General features: G+C 40.6%; 1 protein-coding gene across 3 annotated transcripts in view; it reads left to right on the top strand.

The window, feature by feature from the left end:
- The window catches only part of gne (glucosamine (UDP-N-acetyl)-2-epimerase/N-acetylmannosamine kinase), a 28,302-nt gene that overhangs the window by 2,459 nt on the left and 9,015 nt on the right, over positions 1 to 16,828 (top strand). Inside the window, exon 2 of one of the 3 annotated variants that reach the window (XM_080030036.1) lies at positions 1,361 to 1,547. The exons of 1 other annotated variant lie outside the window; for it this stretch is intronic. Coding sequence is in view for 1 of the 2 variants with exons in the window: in XM_080030035.1 (XP_079886161.1) it covers positions 14,734 to 14,772 (39 nt within the window). In the remaining variant the exon portion in view is untranslated. Of the gene's footprint in view, positions 1 to 1,360; positions 1,548 to 14,629; positions 14,773 to 16,828 lie in introns of those variants that run through there. One more of the 3 variants, XM_080030035.1, reaches the window with a different exon arrangement.

Here is a 16,828-nt window from a genome sequence, read left to right on the forward strand (position 1 = left end):
ATACAGTCTTAGTTAGTTGTTAGCTTACATGCAAATTTAAAATCAAAATGTCCTCCCTGTCATCATCCTCAAATGTCCTCCCTGTCATGTCTTGCATAGGGTAAAGTGGCGACAGGGTGGACATTCCCATGACAGGGTGGACATTTCAGTAATAATAAATGGGAATTGTAAATGATGATACATGCAAGACAATTGTGTAGTAACAAACACAGATAGAAGCTAGGTCATTATTCTATATCATCTCACTGTATCATTGCCTTTATCATTTGGTCACATAGAATTATTGCAATTTGCACAAATTGCTCATAGTCATGTGATTGTCCACCCTGTCATCTTGACATTTTTAGATTAAAAATCAGTCATACTGTAAAATATAATAATATTTAATCTAGTGTATAACAGCTGAGTGGGGGATGGGATAATGTGCACAACAAAATATATATATATCACATTTACTTTCCAAATCAAAGAAATCCATGTGCGACTTGTATGTGTTTCTTTGAAAACGAAGGGATCACATACATTAAAAAAATAATAATCATAATATGAAATCAAACAAAGTCCTTGTTTAGGAAAGGGACATCATACCTTTTATAAAATGTAGTTTTCATCTTAAAATTCAAATAGAAAACATGTTTAGCAGTAATGTATATGTCCACGACAGGGTTATTACTGTTCTGTTTCAGATTCTGAATGTTCAGTGTCCCCCAGTCAAAGGTGAAGGGGCTTAGACAGTTCATAACATGTATAATTAGAGAGAGAAACAGATGAAAAGTACAGTAGCCTATGAGGTAGAAATATATCTCATAATGAATTATATGCCAATATTTAATCAATTTGATGCTCGGGGACAATAATGGGTGAAAAATTATTCAGACATTAGCCCGGTTTCATATCCAAATACAGATCATTTTGTTGGTTGAACAGATACAGATGGGCCTACAGATAATGACGTCCCCGCACACCCCTAGTAGTGTGTGTGTGTGTGTGTGTGTGTGTGTGTGTGTGTGTGTGTGTGTGTGTGTGTGTGTGTGTGTGTGCGTGCGTGCGTGTGTGCGTGTGCGTGTGTGTGTGTGTGTGTGTGTGTGTGTGTGTGTGTGTGTGTGTGTTTGCAGGCTGAATCAGAAAGGGTGAACAGGTAACAAGAGACCCATTATATTTATGAGAAAAAACTGTTTATTTTCTCATACTCCTCTAATATAACCATGCCAGGTGAAGAAAACAAAACAAACCCGAAAGAAAGCAAGAAGAGTGTATTTTGGGATTATCCATTGATTCATGTAGGCCTACTTGTAGTTTTGGTCTGGTTTTGCGAGACTAATTCATGTTTTACACATTTTTCATGTTTACTGTCCTCCAGTCCTTTTTATTGTGAAGGTCCAAAGAACGCGCATCCGGTCTCGTTCTTGCACATTAACTAGCCCAACTCTGTGCGTGCCCGATGTGCAATTAAGTTGGCTGGTGGTAACCACTGGAAACCCAAAGCAGAAGAGAAAGAAGTGATGGTCTGAGCGGGAGGTGAAGACGGCGTCTCTGGATATTTCAAGGTAATTCTCACTCCGTGGGAATCCAGCACATTGTTATTAAACGACAGAGGAAAGGGATTGATAACTTAAGCTAACTGTAGTGAGAGCCTCACCGGCTAGCGGTACTGTTAGCTTACTAAACTGGGAAACTGTGAGGAGGACTTGTACAGTGTCACAAACTCGTCCAATACAATACTGCGTTGATGTTGTTATGAATCCAATTCGTAGTTATCACTGACAGCTTGTCGACGGGCTACCCGGTTCTAACTAAAGGTTGCAGCTGAAGAGAGATTGCAGTGTCTATTTGTAAAGACAAACTGAGGGCTAGGCGAACTTCGTTACCATTTATTTTCAATGGGGCACGAGCATGGACGAGCGAATCGTTTTGCAGAGCATTGTGGGACTGACTTTATGGAAAATGTGTAATTGTTTGCACGTAAGGGCTAAATGTATTTGTCCGAGAACTGATAAAGCAAAAGCGAAGTTGTAGTGTTTACCTGCAGTCCTCTCTGTGGAGAAGGGGGTATGTGTTGTACTTTCTGGGATCCCTCTTTTACGTTTCCCTGGTCTCCAAGATAACGCAACCACGCACAATAAAAAACCTTTTATTGCACGGCGCAAAGTCACGTCGGCTATAGGCTATTAATGGGGAAATGTGAGTTGCTGTTTATTATCACAACTCTCGCTGGCGTTGAAACACCCACTGCGATCTGTTGACCTCCAGAAGCTCTTTCTCCTTCACTCCAGGTTACAGATAGCCTAGTATGAACGGCTATTTGTTTGGACCCAAAATATTCAGTTTTATAATATCAATCAGTCAAACTTTATTTATAGAGCACTTTTCATATAATTAAATGTAACACAAAGTGCTTAAAACAACCCCCCCTCCCACGACACCCCCGATATATTCATAGCCTACATGCATAATCATTAGAAATAATACATAGAAGAGAAAATTCAAATAAAATACATAGAAAATAAAAGCAGACTACACATAGAAATATAATAGCAGGGCTCCAGAGTGCGCCTAATTTGGGCGCACATGCGCCCAAAAATCTGTGGAGTGCGACCAGATATTTCCACTGGTCGCACCAGTGCACCTGAAATTGATCACGTCATATTAAATGTAATATTGGGTGTTGTGCTGCACGATTCATCTAATTGCGATGTGAGCAGCTAGTGCAATTACATAACCGCAAAATTGGCTGCTGCGATTGCGATTCAATGTAGGATAAATGTGCGCGCGTGTGTCTATACGTTCCAACTGCTCCTCTCGTCTTTTTGGTAGCGCCCCTCTGACAGTGTGTGTGTGTGTGTGTGTGTGTGTGTGTGTGTGTGTGTGTGTGTGTGTGTGTGTGTGTGTGTATCTGCGCGCGCACCTACACGGCGTGCAAGACGGTTGCCGAGTCGACAGCAGAGTAAACAAACAAACATGGACGCCGACGCGCAGCAGCATCCACGCTGAACTGTGACGGAAAACAAAGGCATATAAAAGAGTTGCCTACCATGAACTGTCTTTGGGTTGAAAAAAAACTCCTTCAACTCAGTATCCGTCTACCTGTAGTCCAAAAAAAAAAAAAAAAATGCGCACAGCTGCTGCTGCAGACGGGCTCAGAGAGTCGGCACCGTGCGCATCAACAGTCATTCAAAGCAGCGGTAGTTATCATACAACCGGACGGTGTAGAAAGTCCTGTCAGTTAAAAATAGTTATCCAGTTTTCAAATCCATGTTAAAATCGGCAGGATATAGCATGTGATATAGAGCTAGTTAGCTTAAAAAAAGTTGCTAACGGTGTCAAATGTGTTGTGTTCAGGTCACCTCGGTAATATAAATTTTAGGCAAAGGTAAATAAAAGGTCATCATGGTGTGTTCAAATGTAACAAAAAAAAAAAAAATTTTGGTTTTTGGAGAAACATTTTAATAATACAGTTTTGGTGAAAAACTCGTTTTTTCAGCAATATAAAATAGATAGTAGCCTAACTATGGAATTATGACCTGTTTAACATCCTATCTTGAGCTCTGATCATCTTATGGGCAATTAAAGCAATAATACCAGTTATCTTTCAACAAAATAATAGAAAAGTATGGATAGTGGTATCGATAAAGACCTGGATCGATAAGGAGACTCGATAATGCTTATAGAGACTATTGTCTTTGGAGGAATGCATTTATTTTAATGGGGAAGTATTTTTTTTTTTATTATTACATTTTTTAACTATATTTTTATTATTTTGAAAACAGTATAGGAAGAAGCTTTATTTTTTATATTTCCACTCATTCTTAATATGTGCTTGTTTTAAATTGAGATCAGGTATCGAAGCTGTCAATATTCTCAAATCTTCCTTGAAAACCAAGAAAGTAGAATCATAATAGCCTACCATGTATTATATTGCGTCGCAAATCGCAATATTGGCCACTATAATCGCATTTCTCCAATTCATGCAGCACTAATTTGGTGCACCCAAAATATATGCTGGTGCACCTAGATGAAAAAGTTAGGCGCACCGGTGCACCCAATGAAAAAAGTTAGTCTGGAGCCCTGAATAGGCTATAAAAGATAGATAATAAGTTGGAAGAACGCTCTAGTGCTGCCTGCTGCTTTTAAACCACGCCAGTCAGCCTCCTGCTTTGTGTGTGTGTGTGTGTGTGTGTGTGTGTGTGCGTGTGTGTGCGCATCTCTTCTTATCTTTTTGCTCTGCTTTTAACCTCACATTCTTCTGTTCATTCCTCTCCACCACACCTTCTCTCTCTCATTCTTTCTCGCTTTCTCTCTCTCTCTCTCTCTCTCTCACTTGTCTCCCCTGCCAAGTTTAGTGTATTCAAAATAAGTTAGTAAATCTATACACCTTGCTCATTTCAAACAGTAGGCCTACAGACGCATAAACAAAATGTGTGTTGCAATAATATAGTAGTAGTTAGTCAGAGGCAGATATCTTAATCCTGTCCTTCCTCTCTCATCTCAATCACTTTTTCTTATTGTCTCCAAATCTGTTTTAGTATCTCTTCCTTACGCAAAGTTTCAATGTTTTGCATGAAGTCCATTGAAAGAGAAGCATTTCAAAGTGTATCAGTTAACTTTTAGATGGATGGAATGAGTTAATACCATGTTGGCACTGCGGTATCTGACCAAGAGGATTTATGACATATCTTATACGTACCTTCCAACTGCCATATAAGTATAGTAGATACTTGATTATCTTAAATACATGCCTTTATACAGGAAGTAAGTCCTGAAGGTCAGGCATAAAAGTGACAGCTTTTTTAGATAGCTATTTCTTCTGAAACAATTTGGGAGTTTAGGAGTTAGTAGCCTTCATATTTTGTAGTCACTTTGACTTTGCGGTAATCCTGTGGAGAAGCAGGATGGGGCACAGTCCATTGTCCATTGCTTTGTTTGTTTTTCTGCTTAATGAGAGCGACTCTACTATGTGAAACCTGCTCTGGATCAGGTTTTATAATGTCGTCTGCCTTCTTTGAAGAACCAGGATGTCCCAACTCTGTCAACAACACTGATAGTTAACTAAGGGTGTAGTCACACTGGGAAAGTTCACTCACTTTCGTCTAGACCCAATATAAGGTTGTATTTCACACAGTCCGCTAGTTCACTTGCTTTGGTCCAGACCAAATAGAGTTTAGATTTTTTTTGTTTGGTGTGGTCCACTTTCATATTGCCCCTTTTGTAAGTGAACCAGCATTACGAAGCAAAACCACACGTGATCTGAGGTCATTCATTTATTGGATAGACATTCTGGGGTGGAGAGAAGCAGGAAGCACGAAGTAAAAACTGCGAAATATATCATTGATATAATATGGGGTTAAAAATAATAAAAGCCTATAAATAAAGAAGAAAAAAATCAAATTATTGTTGTTTCTTATGGTTATAATATGAAGCCCTATGACAATGCCCTGTTATGCGGCTTGTAGTCTACGATGTGAAACATAATTTTTACTATATTTTTGCTGCTGGACGTGCGGCTCGCAAGAAGAATAGGCTCAAGCCGACACTCGGCTGATTAAGCAGTGTATCAGCTGGGTGTCAGTTCGGCGCAGTTCAGCTCCAAACTGACAAGTGGATAGTATTGACGGTCCCGTACATGGGAAGCAAAATAAAAACTAGTGGTGGGCCGATAACGGCGTTAACGTGCTGCGTTAACGCCAGACTCTTATCGGCGATAAAAAAAATATCGCCGTTAATCTCTTGTTCCTCTTATTTTAGCGCGGATGTATACCTGGCCGAATTGCACTGTAGTGCACGAGTCAGAACGAGTCCGACTTCGCACCTGTGTAGCCTACCACATCAAACGTAACGTGCTGACATGGATGCAGCTAGGAAGCCGCCGGGTTTGCTTCAGGGAAAATGTATTTTTAAGAAGCTTCCCAATGGAAACCTCGACAAGACCAAGGTTGTTTGCACCTTGTGCAATGCGGAATTGGTTTACTGTAGGAGTTCTAACAGTCTGTGCTCTCGGAAGCGGCCGGGGCATGCGTGTGTGCAATGGGAGAGCTTTGTGTGGAGAGAAAAAAAAGAGGCAAGGGAAATCGCCAAAGCCAATGCATAGCCTCGACTCATTAAAGGTTGAAAATCACTGAATTACACAACATGTAGGCTAGCCTATGGCTTAAGGCTATGGAAATCATTATGGAAACAATATTTTTTTTTATCAGTGATAGCTCAGCTGATCTCGTTGCTATAGAGACCACGTCCGTCCGCTTTGTTTGACAACTGACAGAGCTGCCAAGTCTCACCCTTTTGGCCGTGAGACACACTCATATCAACCAGCTCACACTCTCACACGCTAGCCTACAACTCAAATTTCTCACGCGGAGAAGTTAATCCCCAAAATAACGATTGTTTTGCGGGACTTTTATTTTGACAGTCTTATATTGAAAAGCTAACGGACATGAGTTCCGTGACATCCTCTTTCTGCACGCAAGTTAACTTGATGCATTAGGTGTGCACCTGCACAGGAGATGAGCCCCTGGTCTGATGCGCCACCTGGCTTGAGAAACACGTTCTCAAAGACTTACTTTGAGTCATTATTTAGGGAGCACACACATATTATGAATGAATTCAAATGAGCCATTTTAATCTAGATTAATCTAGATTAATTCCAAAATTAATCTAGATTAATCTAGATTAAAAAAATTAATTTATGCCCACCTCTAATAAAAACACACACTTCTTGCGCACCGTGAACCTGTTGGCACTGTGCGGGATACGCTCCCCTCTCCTTCATCTGATCGCTGAACACATTCAGCATTTTTACGCGTCCTCTCGATCAAATGTAATGTATTGTTCTGGGCTCCCGGTCAAACCACAATTTATCGTCCTAACAATGGCGACAACAGCACTTTCCCATAATGTGAAGCTGACGGCAATTTATTAAAAAAGAAAAGAAATACAAGGCACAGTGCTTCCTGCATTTGGGTCGGTTCGAGTCCAGACAAATTCACACCACAAACGAACTGCAGCAGAGTGCGTTTGGAAACGCACCGAGACTACCTCTTCACCTGGGTCTCGGAGCGCTTGTTTGGTCCGCCCCCGAGTGCGATTGCTGTATTCACACCTACCTGAAAGATGCGCACCGAAGGCAGAAGTGCACCTTAGTTCGTTTCAACCGAACTAAACACGGCATGTGTCAATACACCTTAAGTTAGATTTCTTTGTTTGGTGTGGTCCACTTTCAAATCCCCCGTTTTGCTAGTGAACCAGCATTACGATGCAAACCAAAACGTGATCTGAGGTCATTCATTCATTGGACAGACATTCTGGGGTGGAGAGAAGCAGGAGGCACGAAGTGAAAACTGCAAAATATATAATAAGGGGTTGAAAATAATAATTAAATACATCTAGCCTATAAATAAAGAAGAAAAACATCAAATCATTGTCGTTTCATATATGGTTATAATATGGGCCTATGTCAATGCCACGTTATGTGGCGAACAGGCTAGCCTACGATGTGAAAGATCATGTACTGTATTTTTGCTGCTGGACGTGCGGCTCTCGAGAAGAATAGGCTCAAGCTGACACACTGATGATTTAGCTGTGTATCAGCTGGGTGTTAGTTTGGCGCAGCTGAGCTCCAAACTGACACAGGGATAGTATTGACGGTCCCGTTAACATGGGAAGCTAAATTAAAAACACGCACGTCATGCAAAGCGCAGCATGAACCTGTGGGCACAGTGCGCGACATTTTATGCGTCCTCTATTAAATATTTTCGCTCAGGGCTCCCGGTCAAACCACAAACAATCTTCCTAATAATGGCAACAACAACACTTTACCATAATGTGAAGCTGACAGCGTTTATTAAAAAAATAACAGAAAGAAAAGGCACAGTGCTTCCTGCAATTGGGTCGGATCGAGTACAGCCAAATTGACACCACAAACAAACTGCTGCAGAGTGCGTTTGGAAGCGCACCGAGACCACCTCTTCTTTTTTTTTTTCTTTTTTTTTTAAGTGATGCGGTACATGACAAAACAGTGCGAGACATGACAAAAACACCATTGTGTGTGGGACAAGACTACATGAACACGTTTGGGACACGACAAGCTGTTGGAGACAAGACAACAACAACAAAAAACGACAAGTAATACAAATAAATAAATAATAATATATATTATTATATACGATAAATAAATGGGAACAAAAAATATATATATATATATATATATATATATATATATATATATATACATATAAATACAGAAATAGACTAGTAGTAGCTCATGGCATATTGAAATAGTGGATGTGAGTGTGTTTGTGTGGGTGTTTGTTGGGAGGGAAAAGTACTGAGGCTAACTTCTGTGGGTGGTTGTACAGGTAGAGTTTGGCAGAGTAATTGAGAATAAAATCAGAAATTAAAGTAAATAACTGGATAGTCCACCTCTTCAGGTGTGTCTCGGTGGCTTGTTTGGTCCGCCCCAGAGTGCGATTGCTGTATTCACACCTGCCTGAAAGATGTGCCCCGAAGGCGGTAGTGCAGTTCACCTAAGTTTGTTTTAACCGAAAATAACACGGCAGGTGTGAATACACCCTGAAGGTACGAACACACTGCACACTGACGCGTGTCAAGATTACATACAAAGTTAATGTACAAGCGCGCGGACCGGCGTCAAGATGGCGCACGTCATTTGCAGCGCGGCGAACGCAGGAAGTTGAAAATATTTAACTTTACAACATCCACGCGCCGCGATAGCCAATCAGTGTTGAGATTGTCCAGTGGCTTGCAAGACGAGGCGTGTGGAGAGTGAGGACATTGGGCTTCCTGATACATTCTGCGAATATATTTTGCGTCTGTTTAGCTGTTGGTTGTACTTTTGAATTTTTGTTCACTGTTGCCTTTTTAAATCACGTTTATAGATGAATGCATCCACAGCAATAGTAACTTAAAAAAAAACAGACAGTAACCTTTTCAAGGAAGTCACAGCTTTTCTTCAAAGCGAATGTAAAAGCCTTGGCCTTAGGGCAACACTCAAGACTCCTGGCTGTTTATACAGGACTAGCCTGCACAAAGAATTTCCTTCTGGACATGGAAACAGGCTTCCTGCTTTTAACTCCCTAGTGGCTGGATTTCTTTGACATTTGCATTAACACAGAGGTCAGTGATTTTCGTCACTTTCCAGGATTTACTTTTTGTTTTCCTTAAATAGAATACTAAACTTAACCCCCAAACTTTTTAAATAAAGACATTGCTGATAAACACTTTTGTGGCTTTATTTTTTTTATGATCTGACCTCTGACCACCACAGGTATAGTCGATTTAGGGTCGCTAGACTAAGTTGTTCTGACCTGTCTGTTAGTAGAGTGGAAGCCAGTTCAACTCTCTGTGGCCTTATCTGTGCCCACTGGTGGAATGTACAGGTCTGGACAGAGACAGATTGTTTTCACTGGGATGAGAACCAAAACTATGAAGGGAGTTAAGGACATTTTATTGACTTTGGCATGATCCATGAACACTTCTTCTCTTAGTGCTACAAGCCCAAAATAAGAAAGGATGATATGATGTTATATTCAAACCCCATTTTTGTGTGGTGTAATGACATTGTTATTAGTGTTGGAGTGATCTTCCTCATCCATAATGGTCTTGTTTATTCTTAAGCCAATTGTACCTAGACGGTGTTCAGATTGACGGATTCAGCCTTCCGTGAAAAAGCCCTGCCCTCTCATTTATGTGAATGGGGTCAGCTCATTGGCAGAAGGTTTTGGAAAAAGTGTCCAACCCAGCTCATTATATACTATGTCATTATATAAACTGTACTGTGTGCTAAGAGGTGGCATCACTATGTCTGCGTCCCTCTTGATTTAATTTGCTATAAATTCTGGCGCTCATACCTTCCTGGCGTACAGACTTTCACGAGAAAAAAACATTAACATTCAATGGTGGTTATTTAGTCTAAATTCGATTTTTTTTCACATGCTTTGCACAGACAGTACATCACATTTTTTCCAAATCAAAGAATCTGTTTACTGCTCTAAGGTGATTTTCCCCTTTCAATACAACCTGAGTTTTGGTGGGGGTACAAGTGAAGCCTTTTTGGAGCTGAAGATCACCATGGAAAGGGATGGTTTACAGCTGGCATTTCTCGTCCTGTCATTTGGCATTTGCGTAGAGAAAGTAGTTGTAGCTTAGCTATTGGCTAATGTGGCGACCTTATGTATTTGCATGGGGACTCACAAAAGACAAACGCGTGTGTGTGTGTGTGTGTGTGTGTGTGTGTGTGTGTGTGTGTGTGTGTGTGTGTGTGTGTGTGTGTGTGTGTGTGTGTGTGTGTGTGTGTGTGTGTGTGTGTGTGTGTGTGTGTGTGTGTGTGTGTGTGTGTGTGTGTGTGTGTGTTAGAAAGTGGGAAGGCTTTCTAGGGCCCAGCCACTTGGGGGGCCCATGGTCTTTGGAAGCCAAGAACCTAACTAAGCTAAACTTTATTTTTAGATATTTATGTCAATATCTATTCAAAGTTGGGTGTTTTCACAGAGCTGCGGCTCCGCTTACGGCCATTTAAAAAGCAGTAGAAAAGCAGACATGTTCAAAATGTTTCAGATTGAGCACAGCGGAGTGTAACTGTTTCAAACATAACATGACATAACATGAAGCCGACGAGCAGCATCATCCTGTTATAATTATTGCCGTAACCACCAAGGTCCTGCTTTCTGTATTGTTTCTAAACATTTAAAATTTAAATAGACCTAAAAAAGTTCTCAATGCAAAGAAAGACACAAGGCACAAAGAAGTTGGAAATAATTGAAGGAACAGATTTGAGTTCAAACTTTTTTTGTAATGATTTCATGCTTTTACAGTGATGAGAGGAGAATGAACTAAGCCTAAATGTTGCAACCAAACATAGGCCAACTTTATAGTTTTGAGGGTAGGTTGGTTTGGTTCTTCATTTATAGGCCTGTCGCGATAAGCAATAAATCAATTAATTGCGCGATAATTTAAAATGAGCGATAATTTTTTGCCGGATGCAATAAATTACATTTGCAGCTTGTTTGTTTTCCTCGTGTCTCTCTATCAAAGAGACTGGACGACAAGAGTTTTCAATCCGGTGTATCGGCCCTCTCGCTTTGTGTGTGAGAAAGAGAGAGAGAGACAGACAGAGGAGAGAGAAGGGAGAGTCCGCGAGTGATTTGTCACATGATCAACTGCGCGGATAACATCAGTTAGGCTACTTTCATCACAGTGTCTCGCTGTAGTCACGTTGTTAAACATGTTGGCGACTTTGCCGCTATATTTGCCGAAGTGTCGCCATAGCGATAAGGCTGTTAAAGACCAGCGGCAAATCTAGCAAAATTTCTTAACCACGCTCACGTGAGCAGAGTAGCAACGGCTGGCGTAGCCTATCGTCCTCAGTGCTGACAGCCCTCACTCATACATACGGCCAGTCTATAGCTTCCCCCCACCACCTGCAGCAGCAGCCGGTGACTTGTCATTTTCTGCTACCTATCAAATGTTGCTCGCTAGTGGTTCTGCGCATGCGCATTCCGAAAATAATAATCCTGCGTGAGCACCCATCAAATAGTGCTGCCTTTTTGGCTGATGGCGAGTATTTTCTTTAAAACATGTTTAAAAATGTGCCTTTTGACCTGTGAGCATGTACAAATGTGCATGTAGACACTGTGCTGCTGAATATAAAAATCAAATGATAGGCTAGGCTATGTGTTATCTTTACCGGACTCGGAGTGGAGAAAGTTTTCGCCGGTGGTGGGGTAGGGGGGCTGTACATGGGGAGATAATTGGTCTCACAAAGCCTACTGTAGCCTACCCCTGAAATCTTCAATAAACACGGCAAGAGCTGCCAGTTGACGTTTGTACACGCAAATAGTTGTATAGGTCCATATTCAATAGGCCACTGCATATCTATAATAAAGTTAACCTTATAGTTATAGCAACAAAGAACATGTGTAAAGTGAGCTTGTACATATGTGAATAGGCCTAGTTAATTATAGTTAATTTAACTACCTGGTCAGCATTGCATTTTTTTATTATTTTTCCCTCTTTCAGAATAGCATATTATGCAAATTAGCTGAATATGTCATCTAAATACTATAGTTACTTTTTGGCCAATAACTTTTTTCCTTAGAGAGTCCGCAGAGATAGAGGAGGAAAAATCAGAGGAAGGGGTTGTGGTGAAAATTGGTTAAAAAAAATCCCTTTTCCTAAAGGAATGTCTGAAGGATTTCAAATGGTGATGCAGAATCAAAAACACAATGAACTGTATGATCTGTAAAATCTGTTGTCAGTGTGGTCCAAAACATGCTGGCAATACACTATCAGTAGGCCTAATATACTCTAGTTAAAAGTTCCATTTAATGTCCCCCTTAACATTTTGAGTTAGGGGCGCCAGTGCAACTAGTAAAACAAGTTTGTCTGGTGCCCTGAGGCCTGTTTCAGGTAGCTGGTTTTACATACTCTGAGTTAAATCCTGTGCTCTGAGTTGGTCAACTCAGAGAGCAGGGATGATGAGAAACTCTGGGTTTTGGGTGTCAGAACAGTGGATCAGCGTTGGGTTAATCAACTCTGAGCGTGTTCACTCTGGGTGGAGCGTGTGCATAAAAGCCATCGTCAATGGATCGATGATAACATGATTCACCATGGAAACAGAAGAAACAAATGATTGATCCTCCCACTTCTCCACTTCTCAAAAAAGAAAAGAAAAAAAAAATCTCCGCTCCTCCCACTAGGGTTAGAATTATTAACGAATGGGTTTATGGTATGGAGAAGAATTAACGGGGATATTGTCTAATAACTCTGATCTAATCTCCTCTGCAATTCAGAAAAAAACAGAGCAAACATTTTTTGTCAAGAGAATCATTTTGCTTTCCGTATGAGAAGCCATAGTCTATTTTAAAAAGTTACGCATATCAGCAGTAAAGTATTAAGCTGGCGCGGCACAGCATTGCTGACAGTGTTTTATATTCGCTGTATAATATGTTGGCAAGGTATAGCCTACTGTGCAGTATAGTAAACAGACTGTCGCTTCTTTTAAATGGGGATTGAAAGACATCAGCGTCAGACACATTAGGTGACAGTTTCCATTGAAGAGCCCGATTTATTTATTACCAGATCCATTTTCCTCAAGTGATCACAGTTTAAATTATTATATAATTTTTATATTCATATTAGGCTATTTAACGAGGCTCGTCTGTGACTTTAGGATCGCACAAGTGAACAGTAACGATCGCGTGCAGCCGCATGGTTACATGACTCCACCTGACATAAATCTGTTCAGTGACACAGACGTTAAAAAGCATACAATACAAATAGGTTTATTAATCTGAATGTAGATCATGTTCACGATGTGTAAGGTGGCCGCCTATATGAACGGACCGAGGGCTGAGAACAAGGCTACTGATCAGATAAATTATAATAATAAAAACATCCCGATGGAGATTTCTATGGAGTGATTTTGCTTCAAACTGTACAGGGACGCGTTGTGACAGTGACTCTTTCTTCAGTCTGAGCTGCAGCGTAAAGTGAAAACAAACTCAGGGTAGGTCTAACCACCTCCCGAGCAGGTTAGACTCAGGGCGTATGTTGCCGCAGTAACTGACTCTCGGTTGCGCTGAACCTGCTTCCTGAAACTGAAAACCCAGAGTTTCCACTAACTCAGAGCGAACAAACTCTGGGTTGCCTCAAAACCAGCTACCTGAAACTGGCCTCTGGTATTGATCTTTGAAAGGGTGTGCTTGCATTATTATGCCAGTATCATTATATTAGTTGAAAATGGTCTTAAAACGGCAATATTATCGCTTATTGCAATAATTTTTGAGGCAATTAATCGACCAGCAAAATTTGTTATCGTGACAGGCCTATTCATTTAGAGAACTGCCTTTTTCCATTTGTGTGTGAAGAATTTGTTGTTGATGTTGTTTTTTAAGTGTTATTTATTTCAACAATACCACCAACAGATTTCAAATTATTTAATGTCGTGCAGAAATACAAAAAAGTGCAATATTTGGTGCAGACAATTAGTGTAAATGTATCTTACCAGAAACTAGTAGCATAGAAAACGTGCAAATTGTGAAAAAACTGTTTGCTTTAGTGAATACTAAAGAAGAACAATGTCTCTGTGTGAACTGATTATTTTGTAGAGATCTGTTGATCTGTTAAACAATTGTGTGAGTGTAAGGGAATCAAAATAAATTGGTAGGTATGCTAGGCTAAGTCAGAAATGTGCTACTATTTTAAAATAATAATGAGCCCTTGCTCCCCCAACTGTCCCTGCAAGTCCTGGGTTGATAAGATAGTTAGTCTCTCTACAAATACATGTATGTGTTTATTGAGGGATGAGCGCACTCACACACATTGTTGATAGGAGTAATGGGTAAGGGGGGCCCATTGACTGGAGGTTTTCAGGGGCCCAGCCATTTGTGTTGGCAGGCCTGTGTGTGTGTGTGTCTGGAAGGATGCCACATGTTCTTTCTTCCATCGACTGGACCAATGACGAGCTTTCAGCCAAATCAACCCAGCACAGATCTTCCACACAGCCCCTCCCCCGGGCTGCACTGTAAATATCACGCTACTCCTCTCTCTCTCTTCCTTTTCTCTCTTCCTCTGCCGCTTGCTGGCTATCGCGCTCGCATATACCCTGCCCTCCCTTCTTTGCCTGAAACGTCTAGGCTGAAGAGAGGGGAAGAGAAATCAAAAAGCTAGGAGTAAATAAAAGGCAGAGGGGGATTTTTCTTAGCCAGTAATCCACAGAGGCGTGGGATGGAAAGGCATCAGGGCTCTTTGTGCATAAACCCTCATGTGAGTCAGCTTTTTTTTTCTCTTTCCTCTCTGTCTCTCTGATATGTTCCATCTTCATATCCTGCCTATCTTGCTCACCATCTATCAGTGGAAGCTCTCTTCTACTCTGTCTCTGTGCAGTTTTTCTGTCGTTCCCCCCTCGTTAATGGGTCATTCCTGCCTTTGCATTTTGCATGCGTCCCTGCCCCCATATCGTAACACTGGCTGCTGATGCTGTCTTGTGATGCTTGAGTGGAAGTCATGGTGTGCTGAATGAGACTAAATCACAGGGTTTTAGTCCTAGAGGCTTTTTTATTTTTTTTCTGTAACCAGACACATGGGAGTTCAAGAAAGGCAACAACGGTCTCATGTTGCTTTTAGCAGCGTGACACAAATATGGTTGACTTGTTTGAAAACCATACCTGCTGTATGTCTTTTTAGAGGTTTGAAATCACACCCTGTTGTCCAATATTGTCCTAACCTTTCCTGTAGCCCATTTCTGTTAGTGTTTTGCTGGGATGATTAGCAAAAGAAACAACAGTGATGATGAAGATGGTTAACAACCTGAATGTAACAGAATTACACAAATATTTAATGTACTAAAAGTTGGTATTACTAAAAGATGGTATTACCATTTCCCCTAAAAAAATCATAAGTTCAGAGCGGTTCTTATGAATCTTGCAACGCCGGCCTGTATTCACGTGCATCTGGATGGCTTGTAATGTATAACATTGCCTTAAAATCATTATATATACAATTATTGATGTTTGCCCATGGGTCTTAATTTACTTTGCTTGATTTACAGCTTTTGACAGTCATCTGTAGAAATTAATATTAAAAGATGAAATGCCACAACACAGAAAATTACTTGCGCCATTTTTATTGTATTAATTTATTTTTTACAAACAAAGTGACAGTGGCTCCTGAGTTACAAACATTTTCTGCTTTGATGCTCTCCCTGTAATCTGTTCCTCAGGTTAGTCTTCACTCCCTTTTGTTTGAACAGAAACCTTTTGTGCAACACAAAACATTCTCCTCATTGGCCTAAAACGTGACTTACTAACCTCAGCTCCTTCATTTCACCATTGTCTTTTTCTTTTCTGAACCCACCAGTTTCTCACAATCATCTGAAATTTGAAATATGATTTGAAATATCATCCTGTATGTGTACAGGACAAAGTTGTGCACCAGTTTAGTTGTTCCTGATGTTATTAACACTGGAAAAGTATAGCGTAATACTACCATGCCGCTGAGTCAAGTAAGGTAAAATAACGTGATGTTAGTCTGAAGGCATGCGGTTAAGTTAGCTAGCATTAACCCCCTTCACATTTCAAGCAGTTGGGGCAAACAACTTTTCTTGTCCTTGAGAATTGTTAGCATTGATTAACTGAATCTACTGCCAGACAGACAATATGGCTAAGCTTTTCCTCCGCTCCGCTGCTTACACTGTGAAACCATGACCTGTGTTTGCTATTGTTGGTGCATATCAGTCACCTTGGGCCTCTCTCATTGGTGAGCATGACTGACACACAAGGTGGACTGCATTCGTTTTTAAAAACCATTGACCCTACAGTTTAAACCCTGGTCGTCATTGCCAATGTTAGTTTTGGCATTGAGTTGAAATCTAAACAAACCTGTCCTGTTGTTTGTACTTCAGCCAGGGACAACATCTATGACAAGTTGTTAAAGGAATCCCGTAGCCTTTTAATCATTGCAAGTGTTATTGAGCGATGTCTTGATGAGCGGATCAGCATCTTGATTACATCTAAAGGTTTTTATAAAATGTGTAAGGACAGAAGGTTTTCAAGCCCTCTGAGGGAAATTGTTAATTATGATAGTGGGCCTTATAAATCAAATTGCCTGAATAAACGTCTGAAATGATCCATCGATTATCATCGTTGTTGCCAATAAATTAATGGGAAATAAACGAAAATATCTTAACTATTAGGGATGGACATTATTAATCGATGATCCATCATTGATCGTTAAGAATTGTCGATCACGTGAAATTTTATCGATCATATAGCCGTTGTGTTGCGCAGTCTGAGTCCCAATGCAATGCATTTCACTATGTGGC

The sequence above is a fragment of the Ammodytes marinus genome (genome assembly GCF_949987685.1).
Source record: "Ammodytes marinus genome assembly, chromosome: 6".
NCBI lineage: Eukaryota > Metazoa > Chordata > Actinopteri > Uranoscopiformes > Ammodytidae > Ammodytes > Ammodytes marinus.